Source organism: Dinoponera quadriceps, unplaced genomic scaffold, assembly GCF_001313825.1.
Source record: "Dinoponera quadriceps isolate SergipeBrazil2010 unplaced genomic scaffold, ASM131382v1 scaffold367, whole genome shotgun sequence".
NCBI classification, from domain to species: Eukaryota; Metazoa; Arthropoda; class Insecta; order Hymenoptera; family Formicidae; genus Dinoponera; species Dinoponera quadriceps.
Genome location: NW_014554712.1, coordinates 1,208,404 through 1,225,316, shown reverse-complemented (window position 1 = coordinate 1,225,316; position 16,913 = coordinate 1,208,404). Strand labels below are relative to the sequence as shown.

Sequence of the window (16,913 nt, the reverse complement as noted above, 5' to 3'; positions counted from 1 at the left end):
TCATCCCGCCGTCCCCCTGTAGCCCTGTGCGGGCTCTCCCGGCATTATCATTTCGCACGGCGCACCGTGTGAAATGAAATTACGCGAGATCGGTGAGAAATATCGATACCCGGCGATTGCCGTGCCGCGAAGTGGACACGTCGCGCGCACTGATCTTTTTAAAGTGTTCTCCCGCGGCGAATCGAAAGAGGAGAAGAGAGAGAGAGAGAGAGCACGAAATTGCGAAATCGATATTTCGCTGCGTCAGGCTCGAAACACGACGGGCGGTCGTTCGGCTTTGCACGGAAGGACGAGTGAGATCTATCTTATATCCTTCAATTAGGTACTATTAGATTATATTTCCGCGTAGAATTCCCCTCGTCCAACAAAGTAATACATTGCGGCGGATTTAACGCTATCACTGAAATAGAGAGACAGAGAGAAATAGAGAGCGAGTGGGAAGGAGTGGGAGAGGTAGGAGGAAGCGGAGATACACGAGCTTTCGTTTCGTTTTCGGACACCCTCGGCAGCACGAGGGAGATCGATGCTGAAAATTAACATGCTACCGGCCTGAATGGCCGCAGCCATCGCGCCTCTCGCAATATAACCCGTAGGGTAGCGCGTTCCACGTCGGGTTTGCCTCGCGTTATTCTCCTTTTTTCTCGCGGTGAATGTGCGTCTCGCGGATTAGCGCGAACGCCGCACGAGTCGCAGCGAAACGCGACGATTCGGGGAAGAAAAGGGGGCAATTTACGGTAAGTACGTACGTAACCCCAACGAGATATTCTCGGGAAACCGCCGCTGGCGATTTTTTCTCTTTCTCTCTTTCTCTCCTTTTTTCTTTCTTCTTTTGTCTTTTTTTTTCTTTCTTTTTTTTTTTTATGAGAGATCACATCGACGCGTAATGACGAGAGCGTTTTAATTAAATTTTCCGTAATTCGCGAAAATTGCAGACGGCACATTTAAGGAGGTTTTAAGGCTCAGCGTCGTATTTTCAGCGGCACACCAAGGCGGCTACTCATAAATTTAGCAGTATTTACCAAGCAAAATTACGTTTTTGTACTTTTATTTCACTACCTAAATAATAAAGAGTAAATGTTAATTTGAAACAAAGCGAAGGTAAACGTATATATGTAATATTACAGACACGAAAATATTATTTTTTATTTTTCTTATTAACCTGTAAGTAGACGCGTGACTTTTTAAGAAATAAAACAACCGCTGTTTATAGCTGAGATTCTCGATTGCTACTGACGCTATTTCGCCACATCCAAGAATAAAATCCTTAAATCGTGAGAATGACGAATGCATGTCGGCCGAGGGGGGAAATGTGACGAGGGCAGCGCGCACGCAACAAACACGGAGCGCACTCGTCGCGGAACAGCGGAATAGCGCGCGCGCGAATTGACTTATCGAAGTCCGCCACTTATCGACGTAAGGCGGAATCGCTCGGCGTAATATCGGTTACGACTGACGCCGGTACAATAGAGCGATTATTACCCCGCCCCGTCCCTTTCAATAGCCTTGCAATATTCGAATCGGATCGCTAAACGTTTATTGTCGCGCGCCGGACGCGAAGTCGCGACGCGACGTCTCTCCGCTACCGTCTCCGCAAAATAATCACAACGAACTCGCCGATTCCTCTTCAACAATGATCGCCGATAATTGCCTCCCCCCCTCCCCCCCAGTAGCGTCGTTATTCCGTCTTTGAATGACACTTTCGGGGAAACTTCAGACGAACAAACTTTCCCAAACACGCCGCCCGCCGCGGATCTTTTCTTCCTCCGGAATCCCGTTCGATGCTCGGGATTATTGGTTGCGATCTAGCTAGAGGTAATTACATGTTTATTCTCGGGAACGACCGAGTAACCGCCTTCTTCCGCGAAGACGGTGCGGGGGAGACTCTTAAACGAATTCGCGCGACGGCATTAGTTAACCGCCAAATTAAGTACAAGCGACCACAGTGGTTAGGTTAATAGGAATCCTAATCCACGAACGAGCGCAATCTCTCTCGCGGGATTGATTTCGGGAGCTTGTGTGTGTGTGTATGTACATACGTACGTAACACGGGGCGAGCCGAAGACGGTCGCGCAAATGGGTCAGGTCACGCGCCGTTGCACGAAGGAAAGGGTGACCGTCGTTTAGACGATCCTTTCGTGCGAGCTGTCGTGCAAATGTCGACGAGTAAAAAAGAAGAATCTAACATGCCGATGGCGTGTAAAATCGTGCCCCTCGAAGCAGACTTTCGAGTCGACTTTTATTCGTGCAAAATTTCGAAGATCTTAGACGCGGATTTACATTAACCTTTTGAATCATACGAACTTTTATATCGGGCCGATTTTTCTGGAACTTAGTACCAAGGGATTTCTCAGGTCGCTGATTACGAATCGGAGGTCAGAATTGTAAAATTCAAAATTTTTGGGTCCACCGGTTCCATCTTTATTTTTAACAATTTGAAATTCTTATCTCAGATCGGGATTTAGCGACCCAAAAACTCCCCAAAACACCATTTACAGTATTTACAGTACAATTTGTTAAAAGTAAATTCTGATATTTCCAATATTATGAATCCAATATCTGTCGCAATTGTTTTATCACAAACAAATAAACGTTATACGAAGGAAGTATCACAGCCAATTGTATTTCTAGTTCCAGTAAATATTTACCAAGGAGAGTACCGTAGCAACCACTTAGACCGAGTAAATGTTGCTCGAACGGCGGCGCTCTATTTCAGTTTCAGAAATTAAACGGTACATCGCGCGTTGGCTTTAAAAGCGGCCTCGTTGCGCGGGTGTATATTTCATTTTTTACGTCTCTCACACACGCGAGTGTGCGCACACTCGGGCACGTCGGACGGGCCGTCGGGCTCGGCGATTTTATTCATTGTCCGTTCACCGTGCCGAAATCGATGCCGATTCGGTCTCCGCCGGGACGAACCCGCCGCCAAGATTCGTCTCGCGCGAACCGGCGACGCGCTTTGCCCGCGATGCGCGCGGGACGAGCCGAAAAATTCGGGCCATTGGCCGAACCGCCGGGGCAATCCGGGACGCGTTTAGAAAATGGAAACGTTATCGCGTTTTCCACGCTTTTGTTAATACCGCACCGCCGTGCGCACTCGCGCGTACACACTCGCGGCGACTGCGCGCGCGGCTGTGACGGGGCCACGGCGAAATAATGCTGCCAGATTCGGGCGCGCGCGCGCGCTTCGATCTATAAATGCACATACGAGCAAGGCTGGCCGCGAACAGGGAAGAAATATCACGGTATACGGACTGGCATTTATTTTCCAGTCCCTGTCGAACCGACAGAGAGAGAAAGAGAGATAAAGAGCAACCGGTCTCTCTCTCGGCGCGCACGAGCCACACATGTATCACGTGCACTTAATCTTTCGACGCGCTAATCGCTTTGATACATCGCGCGACCGCGCGCGTATCGCCTCTCGTAGCGAACGAGCGGAATGAGCTTTTACCGATTTCTGTCGCGCTCTCTCTCTCTCTCGAGCCACTCGGCAGATGGAATGCGATTCGCGGAATCACGGATATGCCCCGCTCGAAGCGTTCGTGGAACAATCGCTAATTCCGATGATCGGCGGCGAGCGCAGGTGCAAGGACGCCCGTTTGCCCGTCGGATTCGGGTGTACGGTGATACTCGAGATAGTCGATCGTAAATGCCGTTATCATCCTGAATGAAAGGAGCCTACAGGCTCGGCATGACAGGCGGAGCCCTTATCGATTAGTCCGATGCGGTCGGACTGTTATAAATCGACCGTTCCCGAACCTTCGGAAATGAAATCGAGATCCTTAACGCGGCAATTAATCCTTTAAGGCCCGTAAACCGATCTCATTGGAGTAAAATGTAATGTAATTTATAAGATCGTCTGTTAACCCTTCGACTACCAAGCGAGACGTTCGCCCCATGAATGATTTCTTCAAAATAATTCTGCCAGTTTTGATAACTTTTATGGATAATTTTTCTAGTTGAATTTTATAAATAAAAATAAGTGACGTTATATTATATTTACGCATCGATACGTTTACGCACTATATTTTTATATAATTTTTAACGTTATAAACGTGCTATTATACATGGAAAATTTTTTGGGGTCAACCGCTTGTCCCATTTGGGAACTTGCGTCTGAGAAATCAGCATGGGAGTCGAAAGGTTAAAGGACTCCCTTAATCATTAAAGGTTCTTGATGAATTTTCTTTTGTCCGAATAAAATTAGCCATCGAGAAGTGCAATTTTCCGAGTGCACTTAATTGTGTACATCGGACGTTTAAAGTATAAAAAATGAGGAAATATTAAGAGTTTTGCTTAAAAAAACACTTACTTCCCGCTTATTTGCAACATAGACAAGAACGTCGGACAAAATTTTCAATTAACGGAATATGCTTACGTGTTTTCATAAATAACTTTATATAAATTCGAGCGTCGGCGACTTTGGTCTACATGCGATTGCACATATCGGTCTTCCAGTTAGAAAGACGCTCGGCTTGTTCTTTTTAGCTGAACTGGTTGTGCTAGTTCAAGAAATTTGCATACACATCGAAACGTATATGAATGAGATTCTCACGTTTCAGTGTACATAAATTTTATGAACTGGTGCGGCCAGTTCGGCTGAAAAGAACAGATCACAAATTTCTCGAATCGGGACGGAGAATGTGGCTTCGTTTAGGATGGACATTGATAACATATCGATTATTATTTTACCAAGAGACAATATTTGGGGAAAGTCCCAAATTAATGTACTTCATTATGTACACTGAGCTTTGAAGAGTTAATCAAGATTCGGTGACTCATACCTAATCGACCCGAGGGCGAATTTTTACCGTCCGACGGGATTTTTATCTCGGCTCGGTGGTTCTACGGATTGCGAGAGGACGGCACGAGTCGTTACGTACAGCGATACAAAACACGCTCGGAGCGGTGCCGGTGTGGTTGTAGTGGCCGTAAACGTCGCTGTTTGTAAGAGAGCGCGCGGTAAACGCACGCGCGTTTATTATCATGAAATATTCAGTCACGCGGACGTAGCAGCGGTGTGTGAAAATAATTGAATGCTTGAAAATGTATTTGCTCACGAAGAGCGGAGAGGACGCGGCGAAAACGCGCGGCTCGCACACGCGGTACGCGAATGTAAACGAGCTTTTTCGATCGACAAACACTGTGTGCCTCTTTGACGGTCGGCCGTCGTCGTCCTTGGTCGCGTTAAATACAAACGAGATCGAACTTTCGCGCTCCGGTGCCGTGCATAAGCGAGAGGATGTCCGAATTAGCATCGCGAATGAATGCGATCGAATGACGTAATGCGCGCGCTAAACGTTCACGAACCTAAAGCCAATAATTTAGGAGAGTATCACTGACACTGTGTCCTTCCTCTCTCTCTCTCTCTCTTTTCTCCCTCTTCCTCTTCCTACGCTTCCAATCTTCGCCGAATAATTTATTAACGGACGGCTATAGCCTGAGGCACGACCCGGCGATCACGTTCGTCATCGATAACTATTTTCGGACGTATCCGAACACAGTGAAAATTTAAACCAATTAAGCTGTAAGGACGCTCGATACAAAATTCCAGCACGAGGGGATTTTTGCCAGGGCTCGCATAGCACAGGCGCAACGTCGATAATACTTCGCATATTTATCGCGAGGCTAACCTGGCGCGAGATGTTATCCGTTAATCGATGAATCCGTCTCCCATGGGGGTCTCCACACGTGTAAAAATCGAGGTGCCGGGAAACACCGCTCTTTCTCTCTCTCTCTCTCTCTCTCTACGCATCACGAGTAGCACGGTGCGCAGCGTGCATTAAGGGCTTTTCGCCGTAGCGATCGATATAACATGCATGTTGCAGATCCGACAAACAAGCGATATAATATGTACATATACATAGCGGGACCGTTCCACGCTCGTGTCGACCCGCTCGCAAGACCGCGTCGCCAACGACGCTGGTCGACGCGCACCCTCCGAAAATGTGTGCACCGTCCTTATTTCACGCACATTTCCAGATGCCGCTTCATCGACGTCATGACGTACGTGATCAATGCCGTCTAATATTTGACCTGACAATCCTAGCGGCTAGAGTGAATCCACGGAAGCTCCCCTTCTAATGTGCTTTCGCGTACGATTCCCTCTTCCTACCTTGAGTCTCAAGTCAGTTTTCCACACGACAAAGTGGCCGGACGAATTCTCTTAAACTAGTAGAGACGGTGCTTTTCGCATTTTCCTCGTAAAAATTGCACGAAAATTATGTTTCGGAGGTCGTAAAGCGCAATATAATAACTCGACAAGGAACGATATATTTATCTCTCTCTCTCTCTCTCTCTCTCTCTTTTTCTCTCTCTCTCTCTCTCCCTTTTTCTCTGAGCGGTAACACTTGGAAAAATAGCGATATTGAATCGTTCCCACGTTTCGCGGAATTATCTAAATACAATTCGTTTAATTTTAAGAAATTGTCGCTTCTCATGGCGAAATTGCAAATTTCAATTAATCGAGTTCAGCCGTGAAGTCTCTGCTTAGTCTGGAGACAAGACACATTTAAGTAGCCGGAAATTTCCCCTCGCGCGCTGAAATTTTCAAAGAGCTTTGAATATTTGTCTGCCTTTCTGTCTGTCCGCCTGTCTAGCCTGCGAAGCCGCGGGCATTTTATTAAACGCTCGCGTAATTCCACATTCAAAAATACTTTATCCGTCGAGCTTTCGGAAATTTCCGTGACTCATCTCAGGAATATGTCGTCGGAATGAGTTTCCGCGAGCTCGCCGGTTCGGTTCGCCCACGGCGCTGTCTCATCACAAAAGCGTCGGGACTATCAATTCTACAGACCAACACGCGCGGAAAATAATGCGGCGTCGGATGGGATCGCGATTGTGCGGTATGTGGGCGACTGGGCAAACCTACGAAGATAATTCTGACACAACGCGTGATCACATTTTCGACGATACCAGCCGATGGATCCTCCTCACCGATCGAATTTCGGAATTTTACGGGATGCAGCAGAATTAGATCACCGCCGATTTTTGCCCGATATCCATGCAAATTAATGCGACCATAGTCACGATAGAAAATAAATTCGAGTCGCTAATTTGCGTCGCGGTGAAATTGCCGAGCGAAAAAAATCCCGTAGAGGTGCGTTTCCGGTCGCTCTACCACGGGGCTGTCCTTAATTGGACTCGATCGAGCGTTTATTAATATTCGTTTGAAATTCTCCGGGAATTTCGTTATTGCCGCCGGTCTCCTCCGGTGCGTTGGCGTCACGATAGTATCAATCTTCGCGTCCGATTTCTCCAATGTTTCAATTACCTATTTACACATGTGTGTTGTTATTTATTTAACATATATCGCAGACTAAGATCAGCCTCGATGTCTCGGCGCTTTGGGAGTGCATGTCTTACGCATACACGGAAAAAGAAAGTTCGGTCGAGTTAATCAGAAAGTGGATCAACCAAACGCGTTTCGGTTGAAGGAAACAGAATTCCTGTTTATAAAAACTAGAAATTCTGACGCGTTTGGTTGTCCATTCTTTCTGGCTAATTCAACCAAACTTTTTTTCTATGCGTCACGAAGAAAGAGAGAAAGAAAAGACAGGCAAATAAGAGCTTGAGGCTGGATGTTGGACGCGAAATTTTTTATAAATTTTAGCAGAAGGACAAAATTGTCCGGCAGTATAACGTACGTACTGAACTATTTTTTCCGGACTTGCGACGTACGAGTGGTACAGTAACCGTCATTTCACGTCGAATACGACCCCCTTAACCCTCAAATACAAAGTTCATACAGTCACAAAAATAACAAGGTGGGTGGGATACGACAGATAGAAACATTTTGTAGTTTTTCCAATTAATTTTCTCGACTAGGCGCATTTTATCCTCACAATAAGAATTAGAAAATATTTCAAAATAAATCAAATATACCGTAAAATATGTAAAATACCTGAAATATACCTGAAATATACCTGTAAAATACCTGAAATATAACGCTTCACGAGCGCGTGCGCGGAAGTATTAGAATATGGATTCGGTCGGATCTGACCTAACCTTGTTATTCGAGAGTTAATCCGTAATTAATATTCATTCGTATTAATTAAAATCCCATTAAATAATCCCCACACGGAGGAAAGTTTGCTGAAATTTGTCAGACAATGAACAAATCAAACACGTTTTGATTGAAGGAAACAGAATTTGACTATAAAGACCAAATTTGGGTCATACGAACCAGAAATTTGATTTCCTTCAACTGAAACGCGTTTGGTTTGTTCACTGTCCGATAAATTCAACTGAACTATTTTTCCGTGCACGGAACTTGTAGAAATTTATATTGTAAGAAGGAAAGGGGGGGAAAAAAAACGAAAGCAAACGAGTCGTAACGAATTTGCAATTCTCCGCGCGCGAGATATCGATATGGCTCGCGAGTGTAGCGTCCCTCGTGTCAATCTCTGCGGCCGGAATGGACTTGTGTAAAATTACAGTGAAATCGCACTCCCGTGGAGATTTCGTTCAGCTACCAGCCAGCCAACGTGGGGATGCGTCCGTATATAGCGACATGCTGCGACACGACGCGACGGGAAACGCGGAAAGAAACGAAAAGGTCGCGGAAGTGCGCGCTGTTACGCGTCGATATATGTACAAGTCCGCAATATACGCGCCAGCCTCTCTCTTTCTCTCGCTGTCACGCGAGAGAAGCGCGAAACAGCAAAACGGAACAGATGTACACACACACATGTACACACACATGCACACACACATGCACACACACATACACACTTACAGACACGCATGCAAACACACATAAACATGACCAGCGTGCAGCAAAGCGCAAAAGCGAGCCAAGAAGCTGCAAGCGAGAGTGATAGAGTGTGGAGTTGGTATACCGGCGCGGGACTGACCGTCGTGGAGCGGATCGATCGTGTGGATCATAAGCTGCAGCAGGCCGTGCCGGAACTTGGCGTGGCTCTCCCGCGTATGAGAGGACGTGCCTCCGCCGTGGGCACCCTGGTCGCAACCCTGTCCGGTACCCGTGCCGCCGGCACCGCTGCTGCTGCCGCCCCTGCTGCTGCATCCGGCCTCCCCGGGCGCCGGTATGCCGCTGCTTCCGCACGCACCCGACACGCCACCCACGCTCGTCTCGCTACTGTTGGTCGCGTTCGGATGCTGCTGGAACACACACAGACGCCATTTCGGCGCTCAATGGATGCTTCACGATTCACATTGTTCTCGCGTTTGTCGTTAAATTCTACTATCGTGAGCGTGTATGTGTGCCTGTGTATATGTGTGAGAGAGGAAGAGAGAGAGAGAGAGAGAGAAGTTGGGAAAGCGGATGGTAGTGAGTGATGATTTCACACCGGAAGTGGCTACGCCGGAACTTTTCTGTTTCGGGAGAGTCCACAAACGCGGGAGATCGTAATTAACCTTCCCTCCGCCGACGAGAGGGAGCACCCGAGAGATAATCGACCTAGCCGCCAGGATAGAAATTACTCGAGGCGTACCCTAAATCTGTAATTGTACACGAAAAAAACAAAAGAATTAGCTTCTACGGCTAAAAACCAGTTCCCACGGGAAAAAAATTTGCTGTCCATATATTATAATACAACTGAAATTCGGTTTATTTAGCTTTTTTCGTACCTGTATCCAGTTTTTACCTCCCACAGCTAAAAACTAGGCCTGATAACTAAATTCCAGTTGCACACATGAGCGGTTTATTCGTCGGACCCAGGTATGACCAAGAAAATGGTCCGCGTTTCGCTCGTTCGCTTGTTCGCACACCGTTTGGTATTCCGCCGATTGATTTTTGCATCGCGCCACTCGCACACCTCGTATTATTTTCTCTGACGACAGGATACAAAAGCCACTGACGTGCGGCACGCAGTTATGCGTTATTGTTACGTGCGCGCGCACCGCACGCCCGGCATGCGGCTAATTCGATTCCGGCTAATTCGGAACGCTTATAATCAAGAGTGGTTGTGTCAAGTTTCTAATCAGGCTCGTTATTGTCACAATAACGGCCTGCTGTGGAATATAAATTTGCTCTCGTGCGCGTCGAGAGGCGGAGAGAGGGAGAGAGAGAGAGAGAGAGGCGACCGCTGGGATTAAAACTTGCTCGGCAACCATGGGGCGCTATCGTGGTCAGAACATAATTAACACTCTCGGTGGCCCGTCTGGTGACAAACGCCACCGCGATATTTAAGCGGTTATGTCCTTAGACCTAGGCGTTGTTGGTGACGGCGCATTCCGTCTCGCGCCTGTTCCCGCTTTGCCTCATTCCGTCACTTTACTCGGGCTCTCCTCCCTTTTCGTCCCCGTTCGACCTCGACCAATTGACGCGGGAACGACAGATCTCATCGTGATTTTTAATCGGATCCCCGAGTCAACTCTCGTTGCTGTCTCAGCCCGAAGAAGAAACATCCTGGGTAGAAATTAATCGGGGCGTGACTCAAGTCTGTAGTGGCTCCAGATAGGCACGTCCCAAAATAGGCCTGCCTTCGTTGGGCTTAAATATGGCCTAAAAAGGCAAATCCTGAATGGAATCTCGTCAATGAGCCCTTGAATAGACGACATGGATGCCCCTGACAAGGCTTGCGCTCATAGGGCCCAGTCAGAGTCTAGTTAGCCAATTCCTGAAATAGTTTAAAGCGAGATCGCACAGAGACTTAAGTGAAATTCTCATTATAATAAGATCAAAACTTTGATTTTGCTTTTAAAAAATAGCAGATAATTTAATACAAACAAAATTGCAAGTTCACATTTGAATTTTCTTGTAAATTGGAAACATAACAAGATATGATCTAGTCAGATTTATCAAGATAGAGTCTAGTTAGGCATGCTAAAGTAGGGTCTAGTTAGATTTCCAAATCTAGCCCTAATTTGTACATTTCTGTGTAGAACCTAAGTGGGCTTGCCTTTATTTAGGACCTTAGATAAAAGTGCGGAAAAATCATGTAAGGTCCCTTTTCACCCGTCATTTTTAATTTCTATCTGGGATACCGCGTACAAAAGTCACGAGAAACGCGGCGTATTGTCCCTATGATGTTACAACAAGCTACTAAAAGACGAAAGAGTTAATTACAACTTGCTGTCTCCATGTCTAAACCACGTGCTACACCGTGGGCATCCATTATCAGCGATGACATTATTCGCGACAGGCTTTACGAAGGGATGAAAAATGGAAAGTAAATATGTGCACCCTCTTTTCGCCCCGCGGCGGAGACTCGTGTACGAACTGCCGCTGCTTTATTTTCACGAGGTTTATTCGAGGCACACACAAACACGCACGTACACAGAGTAAAAGCTTTCTTTAGATTTAGCATTTCCATTTATTTGACTAAAATTTGTTTCCTAGAAGCAACATATACGAAATATTATTTGGGTAAAAATTTTATTGTCTTATTCGAGAAAACTCTATTATTTACCACAAAGAACGCTATTATTTGAAATCATATCTTTTAACTAAATAAAATATTATTTGATTACTAAAATTTATGAAATTTGAAGAAATCCTTTTCCCAGTGTACGCACACGTCGGAATGGCAACGACAATGCGTGTATGCACAAATAAAATCACGCGGGCGAGGTCGTTTCCGTGTCCGAAGTTTGTGAATCCGAAACGCCGCGATGCGTCTTCCAATTGTTACCGTTCTCTTTCTTCTCTTTGCTTTTCCCTCCGACGGAGACCGACCGTTCTCGCGCGGCGTTCCCGATTAAAGACGACGGCGGAGCATTGTAAAATCCGATGCATTGCGCGAGGTCTCGTTCGGCGCGCATTAACGGACCATCTCCGCAATAACTTCCGCAGCGAAATAATGATATTACCTGGAACGACATTGTGCCAGTCGCGGTCGTCGCATGTCGCCGCTTGTATAAATATTCCGCGGAATCAACCGCTGCCATCGGTGCAATATGTTAAAGAACGAGAGTGTACAGTTACAGTATGTACAAGATATGTACAAAGAAAGAGAGAGAGAGAGAGAGGAAGTGAGGCTCTTCTCGAAAGAGACCGGATTCTATCGGATGAAAATCTGGTTTCTCGCTCCTCGAAGAATCATTGGAAAAGTTAGCGAAACGACCTCTCGATTTCCGTTTCGTTAGTTTCCCCAGCAGATATCGTGACCATGTTTACGCGTTTAACGTCGGGAAGATGGATGGTTACTCCATCGTTGAGTTGATACTCCGAGGAAAGATACTCGGAGGAGGAAGTTTTAGCCTGCTGGTAATTTCATTAGAGAATGAAACTAATATAGCTTGTAGTGCATTATAGTTCGCCGTGCGACGAAGATATTTCGCGAAGATTGTGTTAACCGATAACGCTGTTATAGACACACTCTGTGCTCGGAATATATTGTGCGACGTCTCTGCAAAATGTTATAATGTGTAATTGAATTGAACGGTTTTACGTGTGTGTGTGTACATACACGCCTATGTGTATCTACGTGTGTGTGTATATAATTTAATCTGAAACATGGTAATCCCATTTGAGAGACTGTTATGACTATTAATTCTAAAACAGTCGAGAGAAAGAAAGAGAGAGAGAGAGAGAGAGAGAGAGAGATCAAACTGCGGACGTAAAATGCGGAATGACAAAAATTGATAAAACAAGAAGTTGGTCGCGTTTCAATAAAAGGAGGGGGAAAAAAACAACAAACATTGCAATATTTAATCCGCGCACGCGAGATATTTACAACTCGCCTCGCGCGCATTGTGCGCGGTTTGTATTTTAAACTACACTCGCTATTGTGTTATCTGCGAGTCAGTTTCTGCCGTAGGACGTAGGATGAGACGGGCTTTTCCAGTGGGCGATGCGTGTGGGCTTTGCCATCAATGGCGAATATACCTGCCGATGATACGAATGCAGATAGGTACAAGTCTAAAGCGACAAAGCTGTGTGAGTAAGAGAGAGAGAGAGAGAGAGGGAGACTTCGGCAGGCCGCCGAGAGCTGCGACAGCGGAGATACGGGGTTTCTGTCGTTGTCACTCCCGTTGTCGGGGTAATGAACTTTCTAATTACCAGAGGCGTCTGCGGATTCCCCGATTTGAATTTCGAGACAGCGTGTAACCGCGGAAATTATGACGAAATTGTCGCGCGCGACAACTTTCGGGCATTAATTCTCAAATATTTAAGGGAAGGTTACAATTACGCGCGGACGCGACGCGCAATTCGCGTGTTATTAAATCCGAAATCCTATAATTACGAGTACCTCACCTTCCGCGAGCGCACCCGTCGAAATTAGCGACTCGCTTCGCGAGTCAGCGAGCGATAGAAAATTTAACACGGCGGATAATTATAGAAAGAAGTAAGAGATTACGCGCGCGTGCGGTATTCCATTCGTGGGACGTGTGTGTCCATGGAGTTGTCGCATTTCCCGACTCGCGAAAAATACGTCCCCGCGCGCGGTGATGGACATTAATAAACTCCATGCCCGTTCTGTGGTTAACGTGATACACATTTAGGCGGCCGTTCGTTGACACTTTTATTCCGATTAACAGCAATATAAACCAGTTATGAACCGCTTACTAATTATCGCCGTTCCGAATGCCCACTTGCGCACGGCGGTAAAAATTCCACGATAAAATCGTATAATCGTTAAAACGTTTCTCAGGAGAATAAAAGCCATATCGGTATTCCTAAAAAAAAAGGTCGTCGTAACCACGTGAAACTGTTAGAGTTAGTTTAAATAGGTTTTTACCGTGACAGAAATAATAACAATTTAAATTTGTTTTTCCTCGCTCCCCTTTATCTATGGTTCTTTCAATCGGTTGCATTTTGTACGTATTTATGCGGTTCATGCAAATGTCGTAATCCATGTATTATCGTATCAAAGGGAAGTTTTACATTCCCGTTTATAATTAATAATGATAATAATGAATAAATAGCTGAAGGAGTGTCCCTCAATATCGAGCCGTTTCCGGTAAACAAATGGAATGCCCTTTCTCGCAGCGCGGTTTATTATTTTTAGCGATCTTTTTATATTCATACAGTCAAGATATATGACGAAAATATAAGCCGGAACGGCTTATACAGCTAAAAATTAAATTACAATTCCCTCTGATACGATATAAAAAATGAGAGACTAAATTTTATATAATACGAATTCTCTCATTTCTTTCCAACTCGCTCGAATCAAAGTCGATATCGCTTTCTTCAAACGATAGATTTCTCTTTAACAGTAGATAATAGATACAATCTGAAAAATTATTCGATAACATATGAGAAACGATTGTTTCCTCATAAGAAAGCAGGACAGTTTCAACTTGTGTCAAATGCAATTTACTCCGTGCCACTGCGACTTTTTCATGGGAAGATACTGACGAGCGAGAGTCGGTTGACAGGGACCGAGGCCCGCCAACAATGTTGCGTACTACACCTTTGAGCCGAGCGCGCTACCTCGAAGGTGTTACACAAATGCGTGGCGTAAATATACTAAATACTACAATACAATGTATCAAGCACGTGTCGCCGGTCGGTGACAAAGGACGCCGCTTTGGAAAATTTCGCGCGCATTTCAATGGCCGTATCTCAGCGAAAAATCGACATGGAAGCGCGAAACAAACGCCATTCTCGTCGAAATTTTGCATTGCGTCCGTCTGTATTGGTATCGCGTATACTCTTACCACGTGTTCACGTGCTTTGTGATCCGTGGTGTGCGTCATGGTATCATTGCACAAAAATACCGGAATATACAGTCTGTCTTTATATTGTCATTATTATTGAATTATCTGTCTATATAATACAACTGAAATTTAATCACCGGACCTGGCTGTGGGAGCTAAAAACTAGATACAGAGACGAAAAGAATTAACTAAATTAACTAAATTTCAGCTGTATCATACGGACAGCTAATTTTTACCTGTACACAGGGAGAAAAGTATATAGTTATTTTCGGGAGGGGGACAACAATATTCTTTTTTCATTTCAACCACAAAAATAGTTGAGAGAATTATTTTTCTAGCACATATTGCTATAGTGTTAATGACAATAACCTTACGTGCAAGTTGCTACTATTTTCGTGATTAAAATAAAAAAGGATATTGTTGTCCCCGAAAATAACTATATTTTTTTCTCAGTGTAGGAGCTAGTTTTTAGCTGTGGAAACTACCTCTTTTTTTCGCACAGAGTATCCTAGTAATACCCAAAAGATAGAAAAGGATCTCGGGTACCCGAGTCTTTCGGGATTACCCGCGGGTAGTCGAAATTGACAGCATTAATATTTAGACACGAGAATAGGGAGTGTCGGGAATTTTTATCACTTAAAGAGAGTATGAGGTTTCACGCGTAACTCGTTCAATAAATTTCGCGCGGAGATCTTCATGTAAGGCTGGCAAGCGTCCATTAATCCTCCGTCAAAATATCCTTCAATGCCTTTGTATCGGAGTATTTACAGTATCCGCCACCGTCGTATCGTATAGCATTGAGCATTGAAAAATGTTCCGACGGAGGATTTGCCTGCCGTCGTCTACACGGATAATGTAAATCCAGTCTAATTTCGTTACATTTCGTCATATTTTCCCGGATGCTGTACTGACAGAAAATTACAGTTATTTCCGGTACCAACCATATTTTATGGTAGCAGCAACACGTAAGGTTATTATCGTTGACATTATAGTAACATTTACTAGAAAAATGGTCCTCCTAACTGTTTTTACGGTTAAAATCAAAAAGTGGGTACAGTTGTCACCGAACATAACTATATTGAAAGAAAAATTGTTACGTTCGAGTCAATATTTGCGCGTGATTTCGAGATCCGGACCGGACGTTATGTAGCCGGAACGCTTAGGGAAGTTCACTCTTGCCTGATGAACGCTTGCTTGAATATTCGGTCAAGAATTGATCTTGCCGGGTATCGGGTACGAGTGATCATTCGGCTGTAATCTAATACTGAACCAATACCGATTACCAGTATCGGGCCGATGTTGAAAATCCGGTGCCTGGTAACGGCTCGATCGCAAGCACACCCCCCCCCCGCCCAATTTATATTCGTATACCCTTAAATGATACACGCACGACCGTAATTATCAATGAATCAAGTGCATCTAATAATTCGCGGAGCGTCAGCGTCGCACGGAGTTGCCACGATTATCAGTCCGACTAATTGCCAACTTTGCTCATTAGCCGCGTTTGATTTTTATTCGCGACGCGAGATAAGATTATCTACGACACTGCCCGCGCGCGCAACGTGAATTATCATTCCTCGCGGGAGGGGAAATTAATAAGCGAAAGCGTTCGTGCGGTTGCGGGTGCACGCCGGTATCTGACAAATTATTTAATAGCCTCGCGGGGCGAAACACGCTAAAAACTTTTCCCGTACTTCCTCAATTAGACCTCGCGATTCCCCCTCCACCCCCCCCTCTTTCTTCCCTTTTCCCTCTCTATCTTCTTGGCTTTTGTCTCGTTCTTTTCGAAACGGTGCCGCATATTGTGGACACCGTCCGGAGCAGGACGAAGTGTCCTCGCAGATGCGCGAAATACGGCGACAGAGCCGGCCGAATCGCAGGCTGCTTTGCTGGCAGTTTCTAAACGATAGAAGCGCGCACACTATGCTGCACACAATATGTTTACGGAAGTAAGCCGAAGTGATTCGGCAGCGCTCGAGTTTCCCAACCTGTGGTGGCGTTTTAATTTATTTCGGTACGGATGGCACGTAATATCGCTATGCCGGGCTTTGTCCCGAAATCCGAGATATTTGATTGACGTCACGACATTGCAACGATTGCCAAGGAAAGGCCGTGCCATTTTCGCTGGCCTCGTAACTTCTTCCATGCGCGAGAGCCGCACTCAAAGCGAACTCAAGTCGGCTTATTAACTATTTCATCGGACTTGCGAGGAGATTTGTCGAATGCCGATGGAACTTTTCACCTGCGTACGCCTCCGTTCCGCTTGCATTTTTCATTGATTCCCAAACTTGGACTGCGACTCGCCTTACCGAATGAATACACCTTTTCTCCCCCCCCCCCCCCCC

General features: G+C 45.5%; 1 protein-coding gene across 2 annotated transcripts in view; it reads right to left on the bottom strand.

Annotated features, from left to right (window-relative positions):
• LOC106741119 (sodium/potassium/calcium exchanger Nckx30C) overlaps positions 1-16,913 on the bottom strand; it is a 72,009-nt gene that overhangs the window by 29,152 nt on the left and 25,944 nt on the right. Inside the window, exon 3 of one of the 2 annotated variants that reach the window (XM_014612789.1) lies at positions 8,853-9,120. In XM_014612789.1, coding sequence (XP_014468275.1) covers positions 8,853-9,120 — 268 coding nt within the window. The remainder of the gene's footprint in view (positions 1-8,852; positions 9,121-16,913) is intronic. The other variant, XM_014612790.1, reaches the window with a different exon arrangement.